This window comes from Narcine bancroftii, chromosome 4 (genome assembly GCF_036971445.1).
Source record: "Narcine bancroftii isolate sNarBan1 chromosome 4, sNarBan1.hap1, whole genome shotgun sequence".
Taxonomy (NCBI): Eukaryota; Metazoa; Chordata; class Chondrichthyes; order Torpediniformes; family Narcinidae; genus Narcine; species Narcine bancroftii.
This window is the reverse complement of record NC_091472.1, coordinates 17,323,597-17,341,316: the sequence shown is the minus strand read 5'-3', so window position 1 is coordinate 17,341,316 and position 17,720 is coordinate 17,323,597. Positions and strand designations below refer to the sequence as shown.

The following is a 17,720-nucleotide window of genomic DNA, read 5'->3' as shown; positions in this document are numbered from 1 at the left end:
TGGTTGGACTTCCACACAGGTCCAAACAGCATGTAAAAAAGTACCAATACATAAACCACATCTAAAACAAGAATCTGAATTACTAAACCCAATTTTTTTTTAACTTTTCCAGGGTCAAATACAATTGATGTAAAAAATTATAATTGACCATACCATATCTTATATTAGTCAATTTAATTACATTGTCCTGACACATGGTCGCCCAATCATCTTCAGAAAAAGTAAACACTAAATCAGTCTCCCATTTAAGTTTAGATTTTTCCCAATCTGACTTATCCATATTGTCTTGTAATAAATTATACATAACTGAAACATAACCCTTCTTTGGTATAGTAGAAGTCAAAGATTCAAATTTTGACAAAGTAGGTAAATATACCTCTCTACCATAATTATCTTTTACCAAAGCCCTAAGCTGATAATACACAAATAAAGAATTTAAAGGTATTTCAAATCGTTCTTTCAAATGAATAAAAGAAAGAAATTGTCCCTCTACAAAACAATCTTGTATTGTCTTTAAACCTTTAGAATTCCAAATCTTTCAATAACTATTAAACATTGAAAAAGGAATAAGCCGATTATTGTATAATGGAGTTAAAATTGGTAATTTATCTTTCGACCCTAAATTTATTTATTTTTAATCCAAATCTTTAATAAATGTTTCAGTATTGTAATATCATATTCCTGTAATAAAATCAAATTCCAACAGAATATAAATTCATGTATTTCCATTCTAGGTAGACATGCTATCTCCACCTTAGCCCAACTAGGAGGTTGATCCAAATCCATCAATCTACTAATAAACTTCAACTGAGCTGCCTCATAATAATTTTGAAAATGTGGCAATTGTAAACCACCCAATGCATATTTCCAAGTAAGTTTGTACAACGCTACTCGAGCTAATTTACCTTTCCACAAAAACTCCCGTACTGCTTTATTCAAATCCTGAAAAAAAACTCTTTGAAAGCAAACAAGGTATTGACTGAAATAAATATTGAATCCAAGGGAAGATATTCATCTTAATACAATTAACACATCCAATTAAAGTTAATGGAAGATCTTTCCATTTAATTAAATCTGCTTTAATCCGCATCAATATTGGTACATAATTTAATTGATATAACGATTAATAGTCATTGTCCACAAACACACCTAAGTATTTAATTTTATTTGTCCATCTTAATTTTGTAATATTTTTAAATTCAATATAATATTCTACTCCAACTGGTAAAATTTCACTTTTATCTCAATTAACTTTATATCCCAACAATTCTCCAAATTTCGATAAACACTCCTGTAACTCTTTCAATGATCTCTCAGGCTCTGTCAAATATATCAACACATAGTTTGCAAATAGATTAATTTTATATTCTTCCTCCTTAATCCTCATCCCTCTAATATCCTCATTATGTCTAAAAGATAGGGAAGGTTGAGTACTTTTTTAAAACTAATATATGTGTCGGCACAACATTCAGGACTGAAGGGCCTATACTGTGCTGTAATGTTCTATGTTTTAAATGGATTGAAGGTTAATCCACAGGACCATACGAATGGCAGAGAGGATCACTGGAGTTTCCCTCCCCTCCCCTCATCCTTCCACTCATCGACATGATCTAACAGAATCATTGTCTGAAGAAGGTGTACAAAATCAGCGGAAAAGTGATACAGGAGGATCAAAGCCAGCACCACCAGGCTGAGGAACAGCTTGTTCCCACGGGCAGTGAGAATGCTGAACGACCAAAGGAACAGCTCACACTAACCATCCGAGACTCTCATATTTAGGAAACAATGTTTATTTATTTATTTGTATAGATGAAATACTTGTCCTGCATATGTATTGGTTGTTTGTTACATCTGGTTGTGTATCTACAAGTTTTGCACCGAGGACCGGAGAACGCTGTTTCATCGTTGTACTTGTGCAATCGGTGACAATGAACTTGACTTGATCTTTCCATTTCTCACTATCATCTCACCGAATCCACACCCTCCAGTTTTACTTTCCCTTCCATGAGAAAATGACTATGGCTATCATACTTGATGTAAACCCTTCATGATTTCTATAAGCCCCATCCTCCTCTCATCTTCCTGCACTTCAGGGAGAAATGTCCCAGAGTATCCAATTCAAGTCCACCAGTCCCTGTAACATTGTTGTGAAATGTTTTTTAAGCTTTAGAGTTTTAGATTCTAAGGAGTAGAAGTATGCTATTCAGCCTGTTGAGTCTACTCATGTGGATTTAACCCAACCACTTCATACAGGATGGAAAGAGAAGATAGGCATCACTGGCCTGGCATTAGTAACATGGAACGTGCTAGAATATTAAAGGATAGGATTGTCCAGAATCAACATGGATTAACAAAAGGTGAAAAATGTCTGACATGCCATTTAGGCTTTATTCAAAGATTGTATCTTGCAGACTAGATAAGGGGATAATTTTGATGTGTTGCATTTGGATTTTGCCACTGTTCATTTTTTTCCACCTCCCATTTTCCCAAATACATTGCCCATTCACCTAGCCTGTTCATATCCCCTCAAGTTTTACTGCATATTCCTTACATCTCCTATTGCCCAGCTTTCTATCAGCAGACTTGGACACATTGTTCTCTTCATCCATACCACTGACGCAGATTGTGAACAACTGTGGCCCCAGTAGTGCCCCAAATGTCACACCTCCCAGCTCAAAATTAACAACTTACGTCTACTCTCTACTTTCTGTCCTCTAAATTGGTTCAAACCCCTTCTGGAAGATCAAATGCAACATATTCATTTTTCCCCTATCTATGTGCAAGTTACAATCTTTTAAAAAAGTCAACAAGTGTGTCAAAAATATTTCTCCTTTCATACATCCAAGTTGATTCTGAACAATGTTATTCTGCTACTGTATCTGTAATAATAGATTCTAGCACATTGTCTACTATTAATGTCAGGGTAACTAGCCTTTGGTTCTCCATTTCTCCACTTTGACAGTTTTTAAATGTCTTAAAGGGATATGTTTGTTGTAAGCTATAGATTAGTTGTTTTCCAGTTAGCCACTGCTATACATTTTAATGTGCTTGTGGTGAAACAACCACAGCACTGGGCCATGTGCCCACCAGCCTACTGCAGGGGGCACCTGAAGGAAGACTACCTGGGAGGCTGACTCTACCTGGCCGGCTGTCAATCACTGACCAGTATATAGACTTGAGCCAGTCACCCATGGAGCCACTGAGACTAATACTGGTGTACAACAGAGTTTAAGTGGATTAAAGTCTTTTCTGTGTTTTGCGTCTGCTTCCACAGTGCACCACAGTGCTTTCCTGATCTACCACTGACAACTTATTCCTTCGTCATGTCCATTACTTTGCTTTGATTCACGATTCTCGAGTTGAATTGGACTAAGTAATTAATTTTTAAATTAAATTGCCGAAGTCATGTGGGATGAAACACTCCCCCAAAATAAAACCCCACAGCAGTGCTGGAGGAGCTCAGCAGGTCTCTCAGCATCCCAAGGAGGTAAAGGGTCTGAGCCCTTCTTCAAGGCATGAGTAAAAAAGCAGGCAGGCGCTTGAATTAAAAGGCTGGGAAGAAGAAGTAAAGAAAGGGAAGGGGAGGAATACAGACCAACAGACAAAAAGTGTTAATTGGATAATGGAGAGGAAGACAGGAGAGAGGAAAGGTGAGAATTGATTGGGGGAGATGAAGGGTTTGGCTCTGTGAATGCAGAGCTGGGGTGGGGGGGTTCGTGAAAAGGGGAAAGGGAAAGAGAGAGAGAGAGAGAGCCAGAGGAGAATCGTTTTTGTCATGTGTGCAGTGAAAAACATTGACTTGCATGCTATTCAGATAAATCAGCCTCGATGCAGTACAGCGCCTAGTGGTGGAATAGTGTTACAATAAAACAATTGGTGCAGGGTCTGGTACTAAAAAGGGAAGGTATAGTTAAGCAGTGCAAGGCATCACCTCAAATTATCTCATAATTTGATCTTTTTAATGATCCCCTAACAAACAGATTAATCTCTTGTAGATTGCCCTGCCTAATATAAACCAGCTCTCTCATTGGTCCCTCAACAGCCTGATTGAGCAAACCATCTCTGATCACAATCCAGAAATATGCCCTCCACGCTATTACTACTAATTTGAATTGTTTGGCCTATATATAAAGTCCCTTGTGATTATCGAACAACTGCTGTTAAATGCACCTCGGATCCTTAATTTATACCATGTCTTACATCACCACTACTGTTTGGGGCCGACTGACAACCCTACCAATCTTTTTCTGCTTATCACTTCTTCGAGATCACACCCATTTTTTTCCATTTGTGTCATTAATCTTATTTCGAATGCTGTATGCCTTCAGATAATAAGCCTTCTTGAGCATCGGAAACGAGTCTACAGGACGGTAACCACGGCAGCGGACCAGCGAGGAGCTCAGCGGCTGAAGGACACACACAGGTTACGGGGCTGTTGGCAAATTGCAGACAAAAGACCCACACAGACTGCAGGCTGCTGGAGACTGGCTCATGGGAACCAGGTATCAGAACCAGGATTCGAGAGTGCTGAGGGAAAGAAGGGCTTAGGAAGTCACTGAAAGCTTCCTGATTGTATTAGCAGTTTGGATTTGAGCTCAGGTTGAAAATGGACAGAACATGGGTCTGTGCCACTGCAGAGGATGCAGGAGTGCTGGAAGGGAACCCATTATTTGGTTTAAAGCCTTATTAATGCTTCTGGTTTATTGATTGTGTTATGATATTAATCCCAGCAAAATATACGTGAAACCTGTTACAACCAAACTGTTGCCTCTCTCCCCAGTACTGGGGAGAAACCATTGTGTCCCACACCAGTCCTTGAGCCATTCAACTCTCTGATCCTTTGGATCTGCACACCCATTTTAACGTGACTCCGGTCATAATCCAGAGATCTTCGTGAGTCACCTTTATAATTTGCACCTTACCTGCATTAATCCTAAGCAGCTGAGTCAGCAGATTTCAGCTTTTGAGTCACAGAGCAGACCCTTCAGCCCACCATGGCCATGCTAGCCATCTCTACTAATTGCATCTTCCAGCACCCAATCAGTTACTCGCCATACCCTGATGAGTCAAATGCTCATCTGAATGTTGTGAGGGCAGCTGACTCTATCACCAACCTCAGGCAGTGGGTTCCATCCACTCTTCCTCAAATCTTCTCGAAAAGATCCCTTTACTTTAAACCTATGCCCTCTGGTCATGGACACCTCTGTCAAGGGGAAAGGGGCCTCGCTGGGTTTCTAATTACCCTGAAGGAACAAGGCATTAAAGAGATCTTAGTCAGGCACATGGATGAAAGAAAAATAGTGTGTTACGAAGTAGGGAGGGTTTAGATTTATTTTTAGTAAATATAGGTTGGCACATAATAGGCCGAAGAGCCTGTACTGTGCTGTAATGTTCTATGTTCTATATTTGCCACTGCATACTACTTGCAAATGAAATGAGCAGGTTTAAAATCCAACAGATAAATTGACAAACAAAGTTAAATAGCCTTCGCCTTATCCATTAAAATCCAAACTCTGTCAACACTGGCCTCTGTGGGCATGCAACTCTGTGTTAAAACACAGGAAGACGAGGTGCAGGAGTCTCAATGATCATAATGTTGTTATTAACAAGCACATGAAATAATTAAATAGGCTAATGACACGTTGGCCTTGGCACCTAGGGAGTGGCTTAAGAGAGGAGATAAAAGCCACAGCATGTGGCTAGCTCACATCTGACGAATTGTGTGCAGTTCTGATGACACACCATAAGAAAGACACATTGACTTTAGAAAAAGTGCAATGCCGGTTGACCAGAATGAAAGCTGCACAAGAGATGACAGAGACTGGTGGGATGCTGGTGGGACCAGAGGTTAAGGAGCCAGAGATCTTGGAGAATTGTAGAGCTGGAGGATAAGGAAAGTGTGTTGTCCAGTTGCATCACAGTCTGGAATGGGGACATCAATACCCCTAAGTGTAAAGCCCTCCAAAAGGTAGTGGACATCACAGGAAAAACACTCACCACCATCGAGAACATCTGCAGGGAAGGTTGCCACTGGAGAGCAGCAGCAATCAGCAAGGATCCACATCACCCAACACACACTCCGTTCTCACTGCTGCCATCAGGAAAGAGGTACAGGTGCCACACGACTCGCACCATCAGGTTCAGGAACAGCTGCTCCCCCTCCACCATCAGACTCCGCAACAACAAATCAGGGACTCATTTAAGGACTCTTACTTTCGCACTTCATTGTTTTTTTTCTCTCTGTATTGCGCATTTTGTTTATATTTCTTTATTTATGTACATTGAGTTCAGTCTTTTTCACTACCAATAAGTGGTAATTCTGCCTCATCCACAGGACAAAGAATCTCAGGGTTGTGTGTCGTGTCATGTATGTACTCTGACAATAAATCTGAAATCTGAGAAGGAAACAGGGGCACTGGCGACTGCGACGTGGATGGCGGACTGGAGGACCTCCACCCTTAGGAGGGTATATGGAGGAGGATGGCCATCAGATGTAGCAATGACGCTCATGAGAGTTTCAGCAGCCGGAGAGTGGGTGGAAAGGCTGGGCCAACGAAATCTCATGGAAGTGGAAACAGGAAGCCTTGGAACTGGTACAGAAATGAGATCTGCAACTCAAGTGTAAGTCTGATGCCAAGGTAGTGAACGGTCAGGTTCAGAGAGAGGGTGTGCATGCATCATGTATCCATGCATGTGTAGCAGGTTATCATGAAGGCAAATGGGACTGAATTCAAGAGCAGGGGGTGTTCTACTGTAACTGTACAGGTGCGGTGAGGCCGCACCTTGAGTATTGTGTGCCTAAAGCTCTGATCTCCTTACTTGAGAAAGGATGTTCTGGCTTTGGAGGTGGTGCAGAGGAGGTTCACCAGGTTGATTCTGATGAGGAGAATTTGAATGGTCTGGGACCAGGGTCGGTGTCATGGGAGGGTGGTGGGGGTGGGGGGGTTGGTAGCAGTCGCAGGCCATGCTCCGCAAATGAGTTATTGCGTCCCACCCACCTGAACATGAACGGCATGAACAGCACACGAAACTGCCACACGAACGACAGTTTGTGCCCCCACCCCCCCCCCCCCCCCCACACAGTTACCCTAATGTCCCCCAATTAGATTTGTTCCTGATGCTAACTCTACCTGGAACTATACTCATTGGAGTTGACAACCATGATGGGGGATCTTATAAATTATGAAAAGCTTCCAAACCAGGGGATGATGCAATTGCACAGGATGCTCTCAAAAATATATCCTCTGTAGAATGTAGTGAGGATGGAGGGTGGGAGATGAACTTTCCTCAACTTTCCCAGGAAATAGAGGGGCTGCTGGGATTTTTTGGCTATGGAGTTGACGTTAAGGGACCAGGTGAGATTCTCCGCCAAGTGCACTCCAAGGAACTTGATACTCTTGACAGACTCAACGGTCGAGCTGTCAATGGTCAACGTGGTTACCCTGGGCCCTCCCATCCCAGTGGCCATCTGGTGCCAGTAGAGTAAGTGCCATCACCAGTCTTGAACCCGCCACACAACCTGGGAGTCGGAAGAACGTGCAGGGACAGACCCACTCTGTTGCCCTCACACACCTCTTCTTCTGCTCCCACCCCATGGCCCAGAGCCTCCTCTGAGGAGATCCCCTGTGACGACCTTGGTAATGATTTGGCCGAAGCTCAGTCACCAACCCCTCCTGCCCTCCCTGAAGGAGCCTTACTCCGAGCACCGCATCCGGAACCTGCTGCTGAAAGTGTGCTGACCAGAACCAGAGCAGCATGGTGTCCAAAAAAAGCTTTGACATAAGGATTCTCCTGTGAGCATCACTGCCTGGGACAGCCCAGTGCATTAACCAGAGCTGACACTTGCTTTGATTTCCAGCCTGTGGACCAGCTGCTTTTGAATTGCAAACACTTACTGTTAAGCCTTCTTTTTAATCTCAGAGCGCCAGAGGCTCCTCGTTGCCTCTCAACCTCCTTTCTCTTCATGTGAGAATGCTGCACCTCTCCTTACATCTCAGTTGTGACACCAAATGTGTCTCGGGGCAAAGTTGTGGGTTCAAGTCCGCTGCCAGAGATGTGCACTGAATTCTTACCCTCCACTTCCAGTCACTGTTGAGGGACTGTTGCATTTGCAGAGGTGCCATCTTGCAGGCAGAAGAGAGGAAAAAGTCTGCAGAGTGTCATTTTTTGGTATCTTGGTCAATCAATTGCTCTTCTCGTTTTGGATGAGTTGGTCCATAGAACATAGAACACTACAGCATGGTACAGGCCCTTTGGCCCTCGATGTTTACATTTTTAAATTTAGACGTATAGCATAGTAACAGTCCATTTTGTTACTAGTCTGTTCCACCCAATTTACACCCCATTAACCTACACCCCCAGTAGGTTTCAAACACAGGGGAGGAAACCAGAGCCCTGGGGAAAACCCACGTAGACATGGGGAGAACATACAAACTCCTTATAGACAGTGCGGGATTTCCGGTTCCGATCACTGGTGTTGTAAAGGCATTGCACTGACCGCCACGCCAATCGTGCTACCCCGAAATGTTGAGTCGACCTAAATATTCCTATTAAAAAAAAACTAATTCCTTCCTACTTCCTAATCCTCCTTTGTCATACTGCTCCTTGGAGCTTTTCATGCATTCTGCGACTGTATTTGCTTCTTCTTTCCCTTTCCATAGCCTACCACAACAGCTAATCCTTCTCTGCCTTTCTCCCTTTCAGCCTCAACCTGGCAGTGGATGAGGCCAAGGACTCATGTCTGTGTGGCAAAGGTGAGGGGAACTGAAAGGGTTAGCAACCGAGAGATCTAACTTGGACCCACTGCCGGTGCTCGGTGAAGTGGCCACCCAATCTACTGTTGTAGAGGAAGCCACATATTGCAGAAGTCGGGGGGTGGGTGGGTGGGGGGAGGAGGAGCCAGAGAGAGGGTGCAGACTGACGAGGGGGTTAGAGAGGAGGATGGAAACTGATTGGGTAGTTCTTTCAAAGCCTACCTCTGGACCAGTGAGCTGAATGACCTCCCACGCAGTGCAAATCCCTGAATATTCATTCAGGCGTGGCAAATTTCCAGGGAAAGAGGAATTCTTTTTAGCTTCGAACAAACAGTGTCACTGGCAATATTAACAATGTCCAATCACTGTGTCCTTAAATAGCAAGCAAGGGAATCGTTATAATATAACTGATGTGTGTGCAGTTAGAAAATGAGTGAAAATCTTTGACTACTGAGATAATTGCTGCAATATGTGAGAGTGCCTCTCAGTAAACCCGTCACATTTCCTGCATCTGCACATTGCCCTCACAATGTGTACCACTCTAGATCAGACAGACCCTCTGCAGCGAAACTCCACTGGCAATGGAGCCAACTCCAGAACCTTCCAGAAAATGCGCCTACCTGCCATTCACTGGTGATGGCAGTTCCATGTTTTCTCATGGCCATGATAACTTTACCAATTCACAGATCAATTCATTCCCCGCACTAATTCTTAACACTTATTCGCTCGCTAGGGGTATTCATCTGTGGCCAATTGACCCATCAACCCACATGTCTTTGGGATGTGGGAGAACTCAGGCAAGACCCACGAGGTCACAGGGAAGACCTGCAAACTCTCCACAAACAGCACCAGAGATCGGGATTGGCAGCCTTGCCCCAAACATCACTCCCTCCGTCACTCTGCATCTTCACAAGTGACAACTTCAGCCCCATCTCCACGCATTTCCATGGACAATCTACTCCCATGGCGATGCAGATAGCTAATTCTATTTCAGCAAAACCTTCTCTTGGTCTCCAGAGGGAAACCGCGACATACTTTCAGTCATAGTACCTGTCTCTAGGAGTCAATAAATTGATTGCAAGGATGAGATGCCTGGTCTGAGCAGAAGTCGAAGGTGATTGGCCGGAATTTAGACATATCAGAGGTAACCTCACTGAGACATGCAAGGTTCCAAGAATGATAGATCTTCCTCAGGCCGGACTATCATGGACTAGGGGAACCCAGGCTTAGAATAAAGATTTGCATACAGATCTATGCTCCAGTGCAGTGCTGTCTTTCAAAAGTGAAAATCCAGTCTTTTAAATGTGCAAAAAGAAGCCTTTAACGCTACTTTGAAATTCTTCGTAACGTCTCAATCAACATCACTAGATTCTAGAATAAGAGGGCATATGTTTAAGGAGAGATTTAAGACGGTTCTGAGCAGCATCTTTTTCACAGAGAGTTGGTTTGTATCTGGAACAAGCTGCCAGAGGAGTACTGGTTTTCAACCAGGTGGCCATGGCCCACTGGTGGGACACAGCATGTTTCCACGTAGGTCTTTAAAAATGTTAAATAAAATACTTTAAATTAGATAATGATGTGTTTCTTACACAGCTGCCTTTGACTTGAAAATATTGCTCAGTCATTGTCACCAGTGGGCCATGGCATGTTAGGCCGGAAGCCAGGTGGGCCTTAGACTGAAAAAGGTTGAGAACCGCTGCCTAGAAGCAGATAAAAAATTTGGCACTAAAAAAAAACTTTGGGCAGATTTATGGATAGGAAGGGTTGAGAAGGATATGAATCAAGTGCAGGCAATTGGGACTACCCAGAATGCCACACTGATCGATATGGAGAGGTTGGGCTATCAGGGTGGGGAGAGATATACTGGAGGGTGTCTTGGGTAAACTTATACCTCTCATTTTGTTCCTTTTAGATTGGTCACAGTGTTTGAGCTACCGAAAGAAAATAGACACACACACCGAGAGCAGTTCAGTTTATACAAATGTTTATTACAAATTCAAAAGCTGATTTCAAACTACAATATGCAAGCCCTTCCCAACTATACTTATCAACGCTTGGACTGGTCCCAACTCCCGAAGCGAGGCAACGACTACACACTTGTAGTAGGTTGTCAGGGCGCCGGTAGCAGCTTCTCCACTTCCCCTGATCGGGACATTGGCCGGCTAGCTCAGTCGGTAGAGCATGAGACTCTCTAAGAGGTGGCAACATCTCTCAGCAAGAAGAAGAACTTCTAGAGTCCAGCCAATGTCCCGATCGGGGAAGGTGGAGAAGCTGCTACCGTCGCCCTGACAACCTACTACAAGTGTGCAGTCGTTGCCTCACTTCGGCAGTTGGGACCAGTCCAAGCATTGATAAGTATAGTTGGGAAGGGCTTGCATATTGTAGTGTGAAATCAGCTTTTGAATTTGTAATAAACATTTGTATAAACTGAACTGCTCTCGGTGTGTGTGTCTATTTTCTTTCGGTAGCTCAAACACTGTGACCAATCTAAAAGGAACAAAATGAGAGGTATAAGTTTACCCAAGACAGAGGGGTGACTCAGTTGGGAGGCAGAAGCATGTAGAAGGAAGGACACAGTTGTGAGGGCCGATTAACAAAGTTCTGGTCCTGGCTGGAATCCATTCTTTCTAAAAGGGGTGCCTACATTTTCCAAGAACCATTCTTCACCACCAAGCTGCCTGTAAAACAGGTCAAAATCCCAGAAGCCAAACAATGCTCACACTTTCCATTAAAAGGAGGAGTGTCAACCCAGCATCAATTAATTTTATTTCATGTGAGTGACTGTCTTTCCTACTGTGTGGTTTCTTTCCAAAGAGGCTGTAATATGGTCGGGAATTTCGCCTTTGCTAATCGGTGGCTAAGTATTGCTTTTTGTCTCTCTGCACCCACACTTTTGTTGCACCTGCATCTAGAAACAAAGTCTCATTTGGGAAGGTTGAGGGTGGCCAATGTGCTGAGGGCCAGTGTGCTGTGGGTGCAACTGTCCTTTCTGACATGGACTCAAGACTTGAGTGGGGTGGAGATAGGGCCTGGAGCTTCAACCTAACTTGTTATCCTGTGAAGACCTAGCTCACTGTTTCCCAAGATGGTCAGGTTCCACACAGAGATGTGGGGAGCAGCTCTTGTAGCACTGGGAAGAGATTGGAGAAGAAGGTCCTGGCGATAACTTTCCTTGTGGCAACCAGATGGGAGATCCTTCTGAAGACATCACAGCCACTTGTCTCCAGCCTTGAAAATGGTCTCATTCACAGCATTTCTGAGGTCTCATGGGTTATCCTGCTCTTCCCAGATGTGGATGTGAGATCTGGGATTTGGGTCAGAGGCTCCTCACCACCATTTTAGGAAGTGAGCGAGAATATCAACTGATATAAACATAAAATGCTGAAGGAACTCAGCATCCAAAGGAGGCAATGATATATTACCAACATTTTGGGCCTGAGCCCTTCCACAAGGTGTGAGTGAAAATAGTCAAGCCTCTGAATAAAGGCTGGGGTAAGAAAGGGGAGAAAATAGAGGGGGAGGAGTCCAGACCAACAGACAAAAGGTGTTCATTGGATATGTTAAGAGGAAACGTGAGAATTAATTTTGGCTCTGTGAAAGGAGACAGAAGGAAAAGGGGAGAGAGAGAGAGATGCACAGAGGTAGAGGAAAGGTGATAGGGAGAGGACGATGGGGGGGGGTCTAATAGAAATGGGAGAAGTTGATATTAATGCCTTCTGGTTGGAGGATGTTGCTCTTCCAAGGTCAGACCTGAAATTTCGGATATAATACTTTACCTCTTATGGAAGCTGCGAGATCATCTGAGTTCTTCACACATTTTTATGTTTTGACTAAAATCACAGTGTCGGCAGACTTTCATGTTTCATTCCACTGAGATTTTTGAAATGGTTTCTCTCTCTCTCTTCCCCCCACCCCACCTCCCCGTCCCACTCTTGGCTGTAAGTGGAATGCGTTAATGAGGGTTTCATTTCTGGATGGCCTTACAACTACTGCAATGAAAGAGAATCCATATAACCATATAACCGTTTACAGCACGGAAACAGGCCATGTCAGCCCTTCCACACCAGTTCACTTGAACAACTCCACTAGCTCAGCCCTCCCGCTCTCCACCCATAACCCTCCAACCCCCTCACCTCCATGTACACATCCAACCTTCTCTTAAATGACAGAATTGACCCTGCTGCAACTATCTGTGATGTATTGTAAAGCAGAAGAGTGAGCTGTAACATGAAGTTATAATAAAATGAATAATTTCTGTTACAAGGTAATCACGGACATTGCTACACATGTACTACCCATCCTGTTTATGACTGTAATTAGAATGTTGAATTGCGCTTGTTCCCCTGGCTAAGACAGAATTTGAGAGAGAGCCACTTTAGCAGCTTAATTCAGGCTACTGCAGTGCATTAGCTGTGGTGAGGCAGTCACTTACCAGCTACATTATTTCCGGAGTCAAAAGATTCTGGGTTGGTCCTGCTCCAGAGGCTTAGGAAGAAAGATCCCTCTCACCTGGGTAAATTTCCCTCTGTAAACCTCTTCTTCTGCTGGGACAATACACCCTCCTCACTGCCCCTCAAAGAGAGACCATCATTACCCCTCCTCTTCTGGTGGGACACTCCACCCCCCTCACTGCCCCCCAAAGAGAAACCATCAGTACTCCTCCTCTCCTGGTAGGACACTCCCCCTCACTGTCCCCCCAAAGAGAGACCATCAGTACCCCTCCTCTCCTGGTGGGACACTCCCCTCCTCACTGCCCCTCCCACAGAGTGACAACTCCTCTGTACCTCTCCTCTCCTGGAGGGTCTCTCCCCCTCACTGCCCCTCCTACAGGGTGACTCTTCCTCAGTATCCCTCCTCTCTGGTAGGATACTCCCCCCTTGGCCCTCCCTCAGAGTGACAACCTCTCAGTACTCCTCCTCTCCTAGTGGGACACTACCCCCTCACTGCCTCTCCCATAGGGTGTCAACCCCTCAGTACCCCTCCTTTCCTGGAGGGTCACTCCTCCCTCTGCTCCTTCATGGGGTCATTCTCCATCACTACCCCTCCTCTCCAATGAAGAGATTCCCCATTTCCTGCTCCTCTCTCATCTGCCCATCACCCCCTCAGCCAGTGTGTTCCAGTTTCTAACCATCTTCAGGGTTAAAAAAAAGATCCCATCTAAGCGTCTTCTTTAATTCTATACCTGTTAGCTACAGATTGCCCTGCTCTGGGGAAAGGTGTCCAGTGTACTCTATCTATACCCTCATTATGTTGTGCACCTCTATCAGAAACCTAACCGCACCCCCCTCCCCACCCCACTCCCCTCTGCTCCAAGGAGAATTGAGTCTCAATCACAGCGAACAGTCTCCCTTGTACTTCTGGTGCATCAACCAATGTTGGAGAATCAATATTATTGTTCACACCCAGTCTTTGTCACACACTGGAGGCATCGATGGGCAAGTTGATCCATCATTGCCTTTGTCATGCAGCTTTCTCTCACCCTGACTCTCTGACGTGTGAGCAAAGGGTTGCCTTGATTGCCCTTGGCCACCTCTTTGCTTCAGTCGGTGAGGGAGATGCAGAGGTGTTTGCGATGCTGAGATCTGCAGCTGCTTCCAGGGAACACGTACTGGAACACTGATGCCAATTATCAGCTCGGTCTGTCTGAAGCACACTGGTATTCCAGTGCCAGGAGCAGCCCACACTCAGGCACAGCAAAAAAGCACATCCTGAGGTCTAAGACTACTTCTAGGCACAGCGAGGTTCAGTGGAGAAAGGGGATGATTAAAAGACCTCGTCTCATTAGCACAGGTAGACTACTCAGACCCAATGAAATACAAATGAAGAGTCACTTCTGCTGGCGTGAAGTTCATCTTGTAATTGGTTTGAATGTGTGTGTTTGTCTGTGCATCTCCCCATCTCTATATGTGTTATCACTCACCGGATAGGGGTAGAGGGTTACTCCATTCGACCGTGACACGGACCAGGCCCCCTCCAGGTACTGGTGGGCCTGGATGGCGACGGTGCTCAGGATGTTGCCGTTGCTGGGGCTGGTGGGCACATGGAGGCCAGCCTTGGTGCTTGGGTGTCCGGAGGTGCCTCCCTTCCTTTCGGGCCCACCCCCGATGCCCAGCGAGTTGGGCTTGCCCGTGTGCTTGCCACCCAGGTAGCCAGCGTAAGCAGCAGGCATGAAGGCCCAGTCACGGGGGTGGGGCAGGGTGCCCAGACTGCGCGGGCCAACTAGGAGGGGGGGCGAGCCAGGCGACGGGTCCAGCTGCTCCAAAGTCTGCACCATCTGGATGGCCTCCTGCTTCAGCTGGTTCAGGTGGGTGGCACAGATGTCGCACCTATTGTCCCGGTCATTCCAAGCCTTGCGGGTTGTGTTGGGCACCTGGAGCTTGTCGTGGATGAGTGCAGACAGAGCCGGGTCCTGCAGACGGAGAGGACGGTGGGTTACACAGGCACAGGAAGCCACCCCTCCCTCATCAGTCCTTGTGCAGGACAAACATCTCACTCACACAACAATAGCCTGTATTTCCATAACACATTTTATAAACACATCCCCAAACCAATGAAATTAAGCCCCTGTGGATCTCCCAGTGGCTAGCATCTTGACTCTGTCTGTCATAATAGGATGGATCTCCCAGTGGCCACCCAGTTCAATTCCCCATCCCATTGTCTAACTGACACATCTGTCCATGGACTCATGCACTGCCAGACCGAGACCACCCGCAAGTTAGAGGAACAACACCTCATCTTCTGACTGGGCACCCTCCAACTGGATGGCATCAATATTGACTTCACTAGCTTTTGTTAAACCACGCCCCCCCCCCACCCCCCATCTTCTTCCCCATCGTCTTCCCCCCAGCTCGGTCTTTCTCCCTTTTCCCTGTCTCCTTTTACACAGACATTCTCACCTCTCCCCTTATCATGTCCAGTTAACACCTTGTGTCGGCCTGGACCCCCTCCTCCAGCCGGCACTGTCCGAATTCTGAGATTTGCTGTTTTTTTGCTCATTCAGGTTATTTCTTGAAGGGCTCAGGCCCAAAAAGTCGGAAAGATACCTTTGATTTTTATGGATGCTGAAAGACCAGCTGAGTTCTTCCAGCATTTCAGTGTGTTTTTACTACTATAACAACGTCTGTAGACTTTTGTGTTCCAGCCTGCTAAGAGGGCACAGCAAGATCCCACAAAATGAGGATAAAGGGGAAGATGGCATTGGGGGGAGGGAAAGTGGCCTGCAATGACCTCTGATGAATAGATAACTTGTACTGAAAACACATCAAAATGCTGGAGGAACTCCATAGGAGGTAAAGTTGTATTACCGACGTTTGGGCCTGAGCCCTTCTTTGAGGAATAAGCAAAGAACAGGAAGATGTCAGAATAAAAAAACAAGTCTGGGAAGGGGAGGAGTCCAGACCAACAAAAGGTGTCAATTGGATATGATAAAAGGAAAGGGACTATTGATTTTGCCTCTGTGAAAGGAGATGGAGGGAAAGGGGAAGAGAGAGAGAGACAGAGTTGGAGGAAAGATAATAGATGGAAGAAGAAGAAGAAGAAGAAGAAGAGGAGTGGGGGAGGAGGGGGGATTGTTTAACAGAATCTGGAGGTCGATGTTAAGGCTAATTGATTGAGGGTGCCCAGACAGAAGATGAAGTTTGTACTCAATCCCTGCACATCAGGATCAGGCTGATGGAAACAGCAGTGAGAAGGTGAGGAGGAGTCCCATCCTCAAACCTTTCTCCACAGACATCATTATCAGTGTTAAAATCATTTTGGAGCATTATTACATCCACTGGGGAGAGCAGGCAGCCTTTCTTAAGATTTGAGAGACACAGCACAGAAACAGGGCACTGACCGAATTCTACGGGCAGGTAAGTAGGCATATGTCCAATGCCTGGATTGGTTGCTAATCAAAGATGGTGATAGGAGTGATGTTATAGGCTCCCATCAGGATTCTTAAAGAGATATGCATAGACACCCAGCAAGACCCAGTGAGCATGTAGCATCAGAGATATATTCCCAGGTTAGGGTAGCAGGGGCCATGGAACTTCCTCCATTCCTTGCAGTTCATGTGCCTGTATATATGCCTTGTTATCATATCTCCTTCTACCAGGTAGAACATTCTGGGCACTCACTGGCTCTCTGTGTAAAAACAATTTGCCTCACTTGTTTCTTTTAAACTTCTCCCCTCTCATGTTACACCGATGCCCTCTAGAATTTGTCATTTCCACCCAGCTATCTCTCACAATTCTATAGACTTTGATCAGCTTGCCTTTCAGCATCCAATGCTCAAGAGAAAACAATTCAATTTGTCCAACCTGTCAGGCAGCATGGTTAGCTATTACAGCACCAGTAATTAGGGTTCAAATCCGATGCTTTCTGTAAGGGGTTTGAACGTTCTCCCTGTGTCTGCGTGGGTTTCCTCCAGGTGCTCCGGTTTCCTCCCACTCTTCAAAACATCCAGGGGCTGAAGGTTAATTGGGGTCTCTGGGCTGGAAAGGCCTGTTACTATGCTGTATGTCTAGCTTTAAATTCTCCTGAAGCCAATACTCTCTAATCCAGACAACGTCATGGTGAACCTCAAAGATCCCATGGCCTTCCTGCTAATGAGTGCCAGCCTAGCCTGTAACACCTGCATTCTGGGAATTAATCTGATTGGAACAAGAAGAGGAAGAATATTCTGGGTGCACGGTGATCCATGATGACGGCCCGGAGGTCAGGAACTCGGAGAGACTGGCGACCAGGCTCCACTCTGTGGGCCTTGTTAGGTCGAGTAATCACTGTTTTTGGAGGTGGGAGCAGGCCGCTGGATCAGGCCGGTAGCCAAACCTCTGCTGCTGAACCCATCCTTTGCGAGGTGGCTGTACCTCTGCCAGCCCTGAACACCTGGAATCAATTCACTGGCGGGGACGAAATAAGGTTGGGAGTGAAAAGGAGAGGTGATCTCACTGAAGTATGTGAGGCTCAAAGAGGGCGATAGGCAGG

The 17,720-nt window shown here is 45.5% G+C and overlaps 1 protein-coding gene across 6 annotated transcripts in view; it reads right to left on the bottom strand.

Moving 5' to 3' along the window:
• The window catches only part of kif26ba (kinesin family member 26Ba), a 389,427-nt gene that overhangs the window by 272,764 nt on the left and 98,943 nt on the right, over positions 1-17,720 (bottom strand). For 5 of the 6 annotated variants that reach the window (XR_011355560.1, XR_011355561.1, XR_011355562.1 and 2 more), the window contains one exon: positions 14,674-15,162. Coding sequence is in view for 2 of the 6 variants with exons in the window: in XM_069930858.1 (XP_069786959.1) it covers positions 14,674-15,162 (489 nt within the window). In the remaining 4 variants the exon portion in view is untranslated. Of the gene's footprint in view, positions 1-5,114; positions 5,257-14,673; positions 15,163-17,720 lie in introns of those variants that run through there. The other variant, XR_011355563.1, reaches the window with a different exon arrangement.